The 14,624-nt window shown below is 37.4% G+C and overlaps 1 protein-coding gene across 4 annotated transcripts in view; it reads left to right on the forward strand.

Moving 5' to 3' along the window:
• The window catches only part of MCC (MCC regulator of WNT signaling pathway), a 159,341-nt gene that overhangs the window by 134,906 nt on the left and 9,811 nt on the right, over positions 1–14,624 (forward strand). For all 4 annotated transcript variants that reach the window (XM_072416083.1, XM_072416082.1, XM_072416084.1 and 1 more), the window contains 2 exons: positions 912–1,095; positions 6,902–7,136. In XM_072416083.1, coding sequence (XP_072272184.1) covers positions 912–1,095; positions 6,902–7,136 — 419 coding nt within the window. The remainder of the gene's footprint in view (positions 1–911; positions 1,096–6,901; positions 7,137–14,624) is intronic.

Raw genomic sequence — 14,624 nt, forward strand, 5'->3', positions numbered from 1 at the left:
GTTCAAAGTGGGCTCCTGTCCAAAATCGATTTACCCTCATGTATCTAATGCTGATTAAATAGAGGTCATGACACTGTTTGTCCTGACCTGCTTCTTATCTTCACTAGGAAATACCAGCAGCTGTGATATATAAAGTTAAATCACAGCTGTACAACCTCTGGTCCCATCAGCAGCATATTGATTTACAGCCTCGGCCATCCTCCCTGCCAATTCCAGGACTTGCCATTATTTCCTGAGAGCCCAGGCTTGTATTAACAAAAAAACAAAAAAAACATTTGGTTCAAAAAAAGTGTTAAGCATTTAAAAATAATAATAAAAATGACATTAAATTCAAATATGAAAGCTTCCCTTTTGCCCTATGCATGTATGAGTGCAAATGTCGGCGGGTCATATGCAGACAGCAAAAGCACATATTGGGTATTGCCACATATGCCAGAATGAAGAAAGTTATTCTACAGCCATTACATAATTTTATATTTTAGTTATTCACAGTTTATCAGATGAATGCATTTTTAATCTTGACTTATTTGGTATCTAGTTACTCAACTCAGCCTTGTCTTGAATTTGTAAAGACAAGGCTGAGTCAAAAAAAAGAAGTTTGGTCTGTTTTACTATTTTGTAAAGCAGTTGCAAAAGTATCACACAGAGTAAATATTTGCAAGTGGCATTTTTTACAGGTTTGTAACATATATTACATGTATACCAATAAATAATTTTCAGTCCTAAAATGTATGATTTAGCATGTATGTAAAAAAAATTGCTTCACAAGGAAAGCGTAAACTTACCTGTTGAACTTTGCAGAATAAACAGAAATCCTGAAGTTCTGATAGCTTTATATATCAAATACAGTAGTGGATGTGTTTACCTACTATGAATTACATTTAACGGTTGTTTTTGGTTTTTTGATGCAGCTGAACAGTCAGGGGATGAGAATATAACACAGATGCTAAAGCGTGCACATGACTGCAGGAAGACGGCAGAGAATGCTGCTAAAGCACTATTAATGAAGCTGGATGGCAGCTGTGGAGGGGCATTCGCTGTGACTGGCTGTAGCGTGCAGCCATGGGAGAGTCTTTCTTCAAATAGCCATACGAGGTACTAGAGGGGCTTAACATACTTTTTTTTTTTATTATTTCAACTAACAGGTATTGTATGTACATGCAATGGATGTAAATGTAAACTTTGTATTGTATTTATTACTGGGCACAACTAGGTTAGAGTCAAAAAATATGCTTTATTAGATCTTGTATATACTCAAAGATAAACCAAAAAATGTTCCCCCTCTTACAATTCCATTAAAAAAGAATCTTTGAATAATTCCCAGATCACACCACTAGATGGCACTGTGTTCCAGTGTAAAGTGTGCAACAAACTCTTGCCATCTTAGATATAAGGCTGTTACATATTTTACAAGAGGATTCAGTGCCACCTACTGCTGACCTACAATAATGCACAAAAGATCATTTAGGAGCAAGTATCCCATGATAACCAACTCAAAGTAAACATAAAGTGGGGGGAAGCGATAAACAGGCTAAGATAATGTGATTTTGTCCTATTGTGTCCTATTTGAGACTTTGTGTCCTATTTTTAGTAAATGTTTTAAAAATAACACTATATATGTATTTATATGTGTTCATTTTATTGGCTCTTCTTGATTAGGGTTTTGAATTGATAACAGTGATGGATGCATTTTGTGCCCTAGGTTTATTTTTTCAGGTAAAAATAGATACCTTGTGTATTATCCAATGTGGTTAATATTTCAGAATATATGGTAATAATTCCAAACAATCTGTAGTTGTAAATGACCTGAACCCATGTATTTTTGGTATTTTGTGGTTTGTCCCATGTCTGTGAGTCAGCTTTATTTCCTTATATTTAATATTATTCCAGTTTTTGTGTCATACCCTCCATCTTCTGTTAGGTAAATCCTTTTGTATGGTGTATCAGTGGGGGAGGTTTAATCTCAGTTTACTTAAAAGGTATTCAAGGACATAAAGTTCTGTTTCTCAGATTTCCACAAACTTGAGTTGGGAAACATTTTCAGTATCAATATTTCATAATGCCATCATCACGCCATAGGGAGGAATTAGACTTTTTGTTAATAGTGCTGTGGTTGCTCATTAATGCTTCACAAGTGGTGCAACTTAATACAAGCCGTGATGGGATGCTATTCCCTGGCTGATAACTGAGATCATGCAGTGTTGCAGACAGACATGTTAATGGGTGACCTAACCCTGCACCAGCAGATGATTACTATTCCTCCAGAGATCCATGAGCCTGTTTTCTAATGTTATAGAAAAGTGAAGCCAGTTCTGTGTAACCTCTTCATTGCTGCTGTAATCAGCAGAATATTACACTGCAGTATGATGTTCTCTACATTTATCAGACATCATAACGTGTGTAATACACATTCACCCATCATATTGCTTCAAAATTCAAATACATTCATCCCTCACGTTGCTTCAAAATTGCTTGACATTGCTTCCACACTACTTCAAAATATTCAAATTTCATGACCCCTAAAATTTTGTCAAAAAGCTTCTTGGATATTGCAGATCACCAGTATTCATTACAGAATGGTTTGGCAATTGAACAACCACAGCTGCCAAGTGTCAATGACAAACAGCTGGAAACTAAATACCATATCATGAAGCATTTTATTTGACAATTGTAAAGCTGTAAATGCAGATAATGAAGTATTGGCTTCACTAAATTATTCTTACACTATGCTGTTATATTGCAATATCATCTGTAAATAACAGGAGTACCATCTATTTCAGTGTTATAAAGGAATTATTATTATAAATGAAAACATGTACGCCACAAACAAAATCATTTATGTTTTGTTATTGTCATTTCAAAAATATATTTTTTTTATCATTTTAAATCTGTAGTTTTCATAAAAAAATATCTGCAATGAAGGTCCTGGATTAGGCTTCTAGGCCCAGTACTACAATAGGAACTAGTGATCATACTACATGCCTTTCAAATTTAGCATTTTCTTCTACTCACTCCTACAACTGACCATCTCACAGGTCCATCAAATAGGCAGTATAGAAAAGCAGCAGTATTTAGATGGAAATTATTAGATGAACTGGTGAGGGAGCAGAGCTAATTGATGCACAACCTAAAACCCGTATCTGTCAACAAGGCCAAGTAAAGAATGACAAATATGCAGTATGCGGAGTGGCTAACCAGGAAATTAGATTTAAATAAGTTACTACAAAAGCTTTAATGACACAGGAACAAGAGAAGACCCTTTGCATCATGGCATAAGTACTATTATTTTATTATAGATGTGTCTACAAAATTCTCAATTTGATCAGTAGTTTCTTTTTACATGATCACAGCAAAGGTTAGAATAAATGGCTAGCAGTTTTATGTAGTTTCTTTATCATCTTCTGGGCAGAAAAGGACATTTTAATTTATTAAAACAGATACAGCATATTTTGTATTCTAATGCAGGAGGTTGAGCGTTAGTCTTTTTCACATCAGATTGTATAATGTATGGCTGTAAAATGTGTACTAACCTTTGTTAAAGTTCCGGGTTTTTGTGACCTATAACCTGTACAATTCAACTGAGAAACTGCTAGAAGCGGGGGGGTGGGATAAAATATAAAAACATACGATAAGCGGATTGCATAAGTGTGCACACCCTTAAACTAATTTCTTCTTCTTGGGTAGTCAATTGCCATCAGTTAAAGAGACTCTGATTAGCTTACACAGGAACAAAGGGATCTCTTTGTTGAAAGGTATCAGGCAGAAAGATAGAGAAAAATGTTCACAACATTGGAGACACCAGTGAAAGACATTCATTAAAAAGTGGAAAAAAACATATGGGACAACATTGACATTGCAAAGAACTGGACATCTGTCTAAAATTTGAAAAGACAAGATGAGGACTGGTCAGGGAGGCTACAGAGAGATCTACTGCAACACTGAAGGTGCAGGAATTTCAGGGGATCGTTGCCTATTACATATACCAACAATCTCCCATATTCTCCAGAAGAAAACGAAGAGGAATTTCATCCTTCAACATGACAATCACCCCGAGCATACATCTAAATCAACAAAAGAATGGCTTCACCAGAAGAAACATTTTGGAATGAGCCAGACCTGACGAGGGCTGTGCACAAGAGATCTCCTCACATTCTGACAGATTCAGAATGCTTCTGCAAGGAGTGGGCAAATATTGCCAAATCAAGACTCCTACCCAAGAAAACTGAATGCTGGAGATAAATTGGAAGTGTGCACACTTATTATAAACTTACCTGTTTTTGTACTTTTTTGCCTCGACAGATTTGTTTTTTAATTGAATTGAACAGGTTATAGGTGGGAAAAGTTTTGAAATGATTTATTGTGTTCTCATTTTTTATATCACAAAAAACTGCCATTTACACTTTTTATATCCACTGTACTTCTGGACCCACAGTAAGAACCAGTGTTCAAACCAAGATGCCTTGTTTTAGCAGTAACACTACCCAATAGTGAATCTCAAAGATAGTGCCAGAGATGTTTTTTGGGCAGTTTTCATGCTTCTTTATGTAATATAAGGCGTATGTTTTGATTTATTCCTTTTTACTATTAACCACTTGAGCAAATTCCAAATGATGCTGAATCCAAAGTATTATCTTTCTACAAAAGCTGCTCATCTTGGCCGGTGCTATGAGAATACAGAAGCCAGCATATTTATACCAATGTCATATTTTAGCTGAGCTCAATAGCAGGCAGACACAGTTATGAGATTAAGATCTGGAGTGGAGCCTGCCACTCTTGCTGCGTCCTGCAGACGAGTGAAAATACAGCAGACAAAGCAGCATCCTGCAGGGATTTAACATTTTTGATGGAAGCTCCAGCAATGTGGGGTGTGCCAATCTGTGACCATGTCCAGCTCTAAAGAGACTAACTAGTAAGAGGTCTGCATGATACTATGATACACAATTATGTTCCCTGTGACCAGGGCTTTGGGTAAATCTTTTCTGCACGTGCTTCTCTTAGCTCTCCTTGCTGACAGATTGAGAGCCTTTGGCCTTGCTAGGAGCTAAGCAGAGCTTCCAATTTCCAGCACAATGTCATGGGGCTTAACTGGCATTTGTGGAAAGCAATAGTATTTTATGAACCTCTCTAATAAGTTGGATGTGTAACATTTTCCAATAGTCTTATTTTTATTTCTTCATTTTGCAATTTAGCCAAAGTGGTTTTATTCTGTGCTCTCATTAGGTAATCACAGGAATAAACCAGTTTGTGAATGGCACTGAATGGTATATAGGATTAAGGAATTAGCACAGGGAAAAGTACTGTGGATATTATTTGTGAAGAAGGTGGGAAAGACAGATAAGAGAATAGCTAGAAAATGAGGTAAGCTTCTCAGGAGAGGCATATTTCCTAAGAACCCCCTCCAGCTTTGAAGGTCAGAGGATGGTGTAGTAGGAAGTAAAGAGAAAGGTGAGCAAAATTCAGAGTATGGAGTAGTGTGACTGAAGGAAGAACAAAGTGTGATATATAAAGAAAGCAGGAGCGAGTGAAAAACAGAAAAAGCAGAATGTAATAGAGGTTTTGTGAAAGACAGAAGCAAAGCACAATATAGTTCATAAGAGTTACTTTATAGGAGGAAGAAAAGTGCAAGCTAATATATGGAGGCAGAATGATAGGCTGAAGTTGCTGTAAATGTGCAATGAGATAGCAGGAGAAAAAGCAAAATGCACTATTGGAGAAATGTTATGGGAGGAAACAGGAGAAAGTTTCTAGTGTGGTGTGATCCAAGAAAGGCGCCACAAGAGCAGTATAAAGAGGCAAGGGAATAGGAGGAAGGAAAGAAGAGTGTAGTAAATATGGGTAGATAGATGGGCACAAGAGGACAGGATATATGGTCATAAAGTGACATATTAAAGGGTCAAGAAGGTTTGGAGGAAGAAAAGAAGAGTGCAGAATATAAATTTAAGAGGGATAGGAGAAATAAGAGAAGGGTGATGGGGAAAAAAGAGAGAAGAGTGGGGTATAAAAGGACAGGGGAATGTGAAAACACATGTAAGAGTGCAGTTTAGAAGGGCAGCAGAGTAAAAGAAGCTGAGAGAGTGCATAATATAGGGGTGAGGGATAGGTGGAAAAATAAAGTGTATAAGTAGAGTATAGAGGGACAGCAGAATAAGTAGAAGACATGAAGTTGTATAAATATATTATATATATATATATATATATATATATATATATATATAACATATAGGTCACTGTAACAGAGTAATAATAAAGAGGCAGCAGATTGGAAGAGATAAGAGGAAGAGTGCAGTATGTAAGGAATGAGTGGATGGGAGAGTTCAGTAAAAAGGCAACGTGATGGAAGGAAGGTGCATAGAAGTGGAGATTGTGGTTTTTTGTGTTGTATTTAAAATAAACCTATAGTTTCTAATTTTTTTTTAAATCTAACTGCCTATTATTTCATGTTGTTTAAATTTCACTAGCTTGTCTCATCTGTTGTTGTTTTTTCTTTTCTACTACTACTTTATTATTGCAGCGTAATGACCTAGTTGCTCTTTCCTCAGTGTGTGACTCTTTGCTGTATGTCCTATAGAGAAAATTGCTGATTCTGCTTAGTGCTTTACAGCTGTGCATTTGCTGCTCCAAATGCTTCTGTCGAATGGCCAGTCTATTTAAAATTCAATGCACAGTACTGACATTGCAACTTGCTGAAAACGTTCAGCAGTTTTTCCAAAATTAAATCTGCAAACATCAGATGGATAATCTCAAAAACAGATTTTCTGTATGTTTTTGCTTATAAAATGACCCAGTTCTTTAGTTCAGTTAGTTTTTCTTTTTATTGCTGTAGTTTGAAAAATGATTTTCTGGCATGCATATGCCTATAATAAACTGTATCTTGTAATGTGAAATGTTTTCTCAATTTCAGTACCACCAGTTCTACAGCCAGTAGCTGTGATACAGAGTTTACAAAAGAGGACGAGCAGAGGTTAAAGGATTACATTCAGCAGTTGAAGAATGACCGAGCTGCAGTTAAACTCACTATGCTGGAATTAGAGAGCATACATATTGATCCCTTGAGTTATGATGTCAAACCAAGGGGAGACAACCAGAGGCTAGATCTAGAGAATGCTGTCCTGATGCAAGAGCTTATGGCAATGAAGGTATGTGTCAGGATAAGAGAAACAAATATGGAAATGTTCATTAAGAAGCAGAAATGTAGATGTAATAGAACGTCCTAACTAAAGCATTATCCTACCCAGGATCAGTATATACCCAGCACAGTGGGGCTTCAGAAAGTGCTGTCTGTGGCTGGAGTGGTTCTACGAATTTGGATTGGTGAAACTGTGATTTACTGAAAAATCTGTACCTAGCAGCCAATAAAATGCAAAGTAATTCATAGTTAAAATGTACTTGTTCCCATGTTCCCAAACTTTGGACATGTATGTATTTCTAAACAAGTCTGTGGCATACAGATCTGTAAGCCCCTAGTGTGCTTTTTTTTTTTTTTTTTTTAATTCAAATGAGTACAAAAATAGGCCCATAGCCAAGTCTGGGTACAAATGAGAGAATGGGTCTTTTTTGGTTGTTAGCAAAAGTCCAAGTTAATATACATAGGTACATGAAATGTATACAGATTTATTGAATTAAATTATATAATGCTTCTTTATATTTTGGCAGAAATCTCACATCAAGTACATTAGTACAGAGATATGGTAACCAAGTTTTACAATATGGTTGCGTTCCTTCAATAAGTCCTAGTTCCCCTACACGTTTCGCAAATATATTCCATAAATATATACTTATAAAGTATACCGTAAGCGATTAGATGTACTTCCACAGAGACAGGTGTAAGTGTCCGTGTCCTTATTCAGGGGTAATCGCTTAGATTTCAAGGGTATTCGTTTCAGAAAAAGGGGAAAGACTTCTTGGGCTTGTCAGCACAAAAGAGAGTTGAGATATATAAAGGGATCAAATATGTTGCAAGTACCCAAGTGCAGGATAGTGTGGAGGGAATGGTCCATGTGTCTTTCCTCCCTGAGTACCGCCAGTACACTGTATTATTTGGTAATAAGGTAATTCTTTTCACCCTATCCCTGTAGCATACGAGGGGGTGCTGAGAACTTCCTGGCTTTCCTAGAAAGAAGAGAGCCAGAGTTATGAAATAACATATTTATTCAACCTTGTGCCCACTGAGACTGATGCACTTAGTACAACGTAGTTGCAGCTTTTCTAGATCGTTCAAATAAAAGTCTATTGGTTGGGCCACAAACCAGCTCTCAGCAGCATCTTTGACGTCAGAAATGTCCTCAAAACGTTGCCCCTTCAGGTGTTTCAACAGATAATAGTCCAAAGGGGCCAGGTCAGGTGATTAGGGGGGGGGATGGTGGACCAATTGGAAACCCAGGGTGTTCAATTTGGCAGCAAAAAAGTTGGACGTGTGCACAGGTGCATTGTACTGCAAAAAAAGGATCCACTTTTTCAACTTTCCACGACATTTCGTCTTATTTGCCTCCTTCAGCTGGTCCAGGAGGTTAGCATAATACAGTCAGGTGATACTGGAGCCCTGAGGTAGGTAGTCCACCAACAGAATACCGTCTTTGTCCCAGAAAACGGACGCCATGACTTTTTGCAGCTTCAAAATGGGCCAGAACAGCTTTGGAGGCTTCAACTCGTTCCTTCTTCTGATCACTGTTCAAACATTTCGGCACCCACTTCGCTGAAAACTTGCGCATGTCTAGGATAGTGATGATAACAAACCCAACATGCTCCTGTGAGATGTCAAATATCTGGGCTATCTTTTTTGTGGATATTCGCCGGTCCTCAATAATGAGCAAAATAAGGTTTTGACAGTGCTGTAGGAAGAACAATTCTCCCCCAGTGTTTGTCACATCTCAGTGTGAATGTCCTTTGCTGACTTTCTCTGGAGAAACAAAAACTTCATGACGGCCCAAAACTCCAACGACGTGAAACTGGCTTGTACCTCTGCCATCACAGCTTCTCACAAAGAATTGCAAATACCTGATATTTGCATAGATATAAATATATTAGGCTGTCATATGCCCCCAGACTAATTTTTCTATTTCGTCTGGAAGGGGGCAAAGTCAGGAACTTCTCAGCACCTCCTCGTGTAATTCAAATGTTAAGTCTTAGGACTACCTGAAACCCTAAAAACATCTTTTTTTTCTGAAAGAGAGACCCCTGTACAAAATATTTAGTGGTAGATTTATATGTGCACATGCCATGTGCCATGGCAAATCTAGATGGCTGAAGATCCTGAATTTAGAAAGGACTGGGTGATGATATCGGCACTGCCAAGGAAGAGGGAGGAGGTGTTATGTTGGTGTGGTAATGTGGATGTCAGGATGGTGCCTTTCTTCTCAGACATCCTTGCCATTTTCTAATGTGGTTCACTTCAAGATAATCATCAGCACAATAAGCAGCAAATAAGTCTTTGGAAATCAGTTTTCTCTACTGCAGTCTTAATTAAGCTAGATTTATTATAGTCATTCGTACTAATATATTCAAAGTCATATTTTTGTGCTTTGCTCAAATAATTGCACTATTAATTAGACTATGAAAACTCCTGCATAAATCTTAATGTTCCAAATAAAGCATAATGAACTGGAGACAATGAAAAAAGATTAGATGAATTTAATTTAATCTAATTCTAACAATTGTTATGGTGGTGAGGTCATATTAGGTGAGATTTACAAGTATCATAGGTCATATCTACTTGAAATATTGGCATCAGGCACCATATAAAGAAATTGGAAAGAAAGCTATCCTTTTCCTTAAACAAAAATGCACCCACTGTAAAGTAAATCATAATTAAAAGAAAACTAGGTACTTATGTGAAATGGAAAGTCAACAACTTCGGCATTCTTTGAAGATAGTTGAAAGTGTTGGAAGCTTAATTTTGCAGGAAAAGGCAAAATTTGCTTAAAATTTCAGATGCCTGTATCTCTGGACAGTTTTCTGTAAAGGTGTTCTCTGTCCATGTTTGTGATAGGATTACTTAAAACTCTATTCTTGGTTTTAATAGGCATTAGTGTTTCATATTAAAATTTCTGCTTGTTACATGGCACTAAATGTCACAAATTTAAAAAGTCACTGCTTTGTGGACTGCTTCAGGTCCCTGCTTTCTGGATTCTTTTTTGTCTTCCGTGTATCTGGCAGTGTGTTGTATATGCGTGGGGAGGCAGCTGGGCTCGGAAAGGCTTGTGGTTATATCAAAATGATATTGGCAGGTGGCCATTGGATATCCAAGCCATTTCTGTGGTTCTACACTGAAGAGACACTAGTTGTTTATGTGCTGTCTGTAATATTAATGATATGGTATAGCATATAAAATGTCATCATGTACTATGTAAGAAAATAAATCTTAGTAATAGAAATGTAACCAAAAGTGAGAGCGAGGTTTCCAAAAAAACACTATCTCTGCAAAAGCTTTAATTGGTACATCTTGTGAAGAATGCAAAAGTTGGGCCAGTGTGATGAAAGTGACTGCTGCCCATGCTTTGCAGAACGATGTTCAGGAGCAGTGTTTACATTTGGAACCATAAACTGATATTTGGCATTATTGCCTGAAGTGGTTAGAAATTAGCACCTTCACTGTATAAGTTTTAAAGAAAATTGCCATGCACAAGAAACGGAGGCCACCTTTGCTGACCTCAAAATCAATGAAGTACACGGAAATAGATTTCTAGAAATTCTCTTACTTCCCTGATCCAGAAGATTTTTTGAGGGGGAAGGTGGAAACACAGAAGGTAATAAAGACAATGGACCAGGATAACAGGCAGTCAAGTAGCTTTTCGGGAGGAGATGAAACAAATCTCCCCCCATGATTCTGTAATGTCTGTTTTTTTATTTTTCTTTGAAACTTATTTATAGCAAAAATGTTTCACAAACATATTAAGTGTGTCTATGTATTTAGGAAAAAAGGTCACAGATTAGTTTCCAGATCTTGGGATACAAGACTTTCTAAAAAAAAATAAAAAATTACAGATTCTTGAATCTTGGTAGGGATATATGCCTAGTTGGTTTATACATGACACATTAACAATCATAATGGGAGGCTTATGATTTGCTGCATCTGGTCCTAATTATCTCAACTTAGAGCAGAGATTCCCAATGGGAGCTATCCCTTGGGGTTCTGAGGACCAAAATATTGAGAGATGGGTAACTGACTAATGCTAAGTATCTAAAAAAAATATATATTGTCACAATAGAATTTACCTAAAATTACATTTAAAAAATCATTAACAATTACAGCTATTAATGTTAATCAGTGACTGGCTCGATCAATACCGACATTTTGCCACTTCCCAGTAAAGTTGTATTTTGGGCTTATCCCAACTTTTGATGAGTAGACCAAATGATTTGTATTATTCTATTCTGGAAGTTCCTCTTTGCCTGCAGCTTTAACACTTTGGTACATACAGTTAGGTCCATAAATATTTGGACAGAGACAACCTTTTTCGAATTTTGGTTTTGTACATTACCACAATTAATTTTAAATGAAACAACTCAGATGCATTTGCATCTTTCAGGTTTAATTCAGTGGGTTGAACAAAAAGATTGCACAAAAATGCGAGGAACACCCCCGGTTCTTATGTACTAGTGGATGTATACACATTCATTTGCACTGTTATACAATTGTAAAATGTCACTTGTATTATTCTACTGTATGTAAATGGTGTGCCGGGAGATTTCTGGTCCTCCTTTTCCTATGTTTATGTATGTGATATTTTCTTTCTCTGTTATGTTATAACTTTTGAAAATTTAATAAAACTGATTGAAACAAAAAAATGCGAGGAACTAAAGCCTTTTTTACACAATTACTTACTCACTTTCAGGGGCTCAAAAGTAATTGGACTATTGACCTAAAGGCTATTTTGTTATGTCATTATCAATTAAGCAGATAAAAGGCCTGAAGTTGATTGGGGGGGGGGGGGGGGGGGTTGTATGTGGAAGACAACATGCTGTCAAAGGAGCTCTCCATGCAGGTGAAACAAGCCATCCTTAAGCTGCAAAAACTGAAAAAACCCATCCGAGAAATTGCTACAAGATTAGGAGTGACAAAATCTACAGTTTGGTACATCATGAGAAAGAAACAAAGGACTGGGGAACTCAGCAACGCCAAAAGACCTGGACGTCCATGAAAAATAACAGTGGTGGATGATCACAGAATTATTTCCATGGTAAAGAGAAACTCCTTCACAGCAGCCAACCAAGTGAACAACATTCTCCAGGAAGTAGGTGTATGGATATCCAAGTCTGCCATAAAGAGAAGACTGCATGAAAGTAAATACAGAGGGTGCACTGCAAGGTGTAAGCCACTCATAAGCCTCAAGAATAGAAAGGCTAGATTGGACTTTGCTCAAAAACATCTAAAAAAGCCAGCACAGTTCTGGAAAAACATTCTTTGGACAAATGAAACCAAGATCAAACTTTACCAGAATGATGGCAAAAAAAAGTATGGAGACGGTGTGGAACAGCTCATGATCCAAAGTATACCACATCATCTGTAAGACATGGCAGAGGCAGTGTGATGGCTTGGGCGTGCATGGCTGCCAGTAGCACTGGGACACTAGTATTTATCCATGATGTGACACAGAACAGAAGCAGCCGAATGAATTCTGAGGTGTTCAGAGACATACTGTCTGCTCAAATCCAGCTAAATGCAGTCACATTGATTGGGAGGCGTTTCATATTACAGATGGACAATGACCCAAAACATACAGCCAAATCAACCCAGGAGTTTATTTAAGCAAAGAAGTGCAACATTCTTGAATGGCCAAGTCAGTCACCTGATCTGAACCCAATTGAGCATGCATTGCACTTGTTGAAGACCAAACTTCGGACAGAAGGGCCCACAAACACACAGCAACTGAAAGCCGCTGCAGTAAAGGCCCGGCAGAGCATTAAAAAGGAGGAAACCCAGCATCCGGTGATGTCCATGAGTTCAAGACTACAGGCTGTCATTGCCAGCAAAGGGTTTTCAACCAAGTATTAGAAATGAAGATTTTATTTTCATCGTTTTTGTTTGTCCAATTACTTTTGAGCCCCTGAAATGAAGTGATTGTGTAAAAAAAAAAAAGGCTTTAGTTCCCTATATGTTTATGCAATCTTTTTGTTCAACCCACTGAATTAAAATAAATTAAAAAAAAATTTGATATGGACTTAACTGTAAGTCTGTAGCTAACTGATATATTTGAATTATTTTACCTTCCATCTTTCTATATTTTGAGGCTGCTGAAATGTTGCCTTCTGTTTGTAAATCCATAGAGAGAATATGTGATCCGATATTCAGACACAGGTTAATGACACATGCAAGATGGGGAAAGTTACAGTCTTGGCCACAGATGACGTACAGATCTCTTAATAATGTTGTACAATGTTCTCAGTAGACAATGCTCAGAGCATCTACCCTTCCTGTCCCTTCACAGGAGATGAAAATTTACAGCAGCTGTGATATTTCCTAAGAGCAGCTGTTTATCTCATTTGTTTTAGAGAGCCTTCCTCCTCTAATAGATCTTTCAGTTTAAGCACATCTTGTAAGTGATGTTTATTCAATAGCATTTAATAAATGTCTATGCCTTGTCTTCAGAGGATGCCATTTTTTTCAGCATACAGAAACAGAACAAAAACACTCAGATAATGCTTTAAAGTGTCCCCATTCCAGGGCTAGGCAGAGCACATCTGGCTGAGATGCTGGTCCAGCTACAAACAATGCACAACTGATACAGATGCTTTGTCCTTGCTTGGAATATTGCTTAAAATAAAAATAGTTGGTATAGGTAAAATCCCTACATGCTCAATCTTTTTGACACATATGTATTAGACGTATGTTGGTTGGCAGAAAGATGACAGATGTTATCCTACCTCCCAGCATCTCATTGTGCCTTGTTCCTGCGCTCAGACCTGCACATGACAATATTTGACCATTGCCATCAGTAAGAAAACAATGCCTGTCCTGGAACAATGGTGATAGCTGGAGTTACCCCAGTGAATATTCCTCTTGTCTTTACCATATATCTCCCTTTTTACTTAGCTGCCTCGTATAGGTAGGTTAGAATAGGTCTCTGTCTTACCTGGAGATACTACAAAAGCCATTTAGACGTACCATGACAATATCTAAAGTAAAGGCTGTGATCTTCTCACTCCCTGGGGAAATGTACTGCAGGAATTCACTGATGAAACAAATTTCTAGTAAAAGCATTTGTAATGCTGACAAATAACAGCTCCTCTGTAGAGAAGGGAGACATGCTTACCAAGCACAAGAGAACTGAATGTAAGCACACTTTCATCAACAGATGGTGGCTTTTAGGAGATTGTGACTCCAACATAGCATTCCCCTCTGGGGATTTTACAGTCTTGTATGGCTTTTTAGTGAATGATGTATATTATACTGTATATTGTGATTGTAGCTGAAGATATGGCTATAAATACAAGGTAACAATGTTAAAAAAACTACATATTCCTAAAGCTTACATCCTCACAGCTGTTTAGGTCTTGGCGAAGGTCATTTGGCAACAGCCAATTGAAGGATATTGTTGAATCAAAAGCATTTCCTACATATACACCCCCAAACACAAAATTTCTTGCTCTCTTTCCCAATCTCAAGTTCTGTCGCATGGGAGGGACAA

This window comes from Pyxicephalus adspersus, chromosome 6 (assembly GCF_032062135.1).
Source record: "Pyxicephalus adspersus chromosome 6, UCB_Pads_2.0, whole genome shotgun sequence".
NCBI lineage: Eukaryota > Metazoa > Chordata > Amphibia > Anura > Pyxicephalidae > Pyxicephalus > Pyxicephalus adspersus.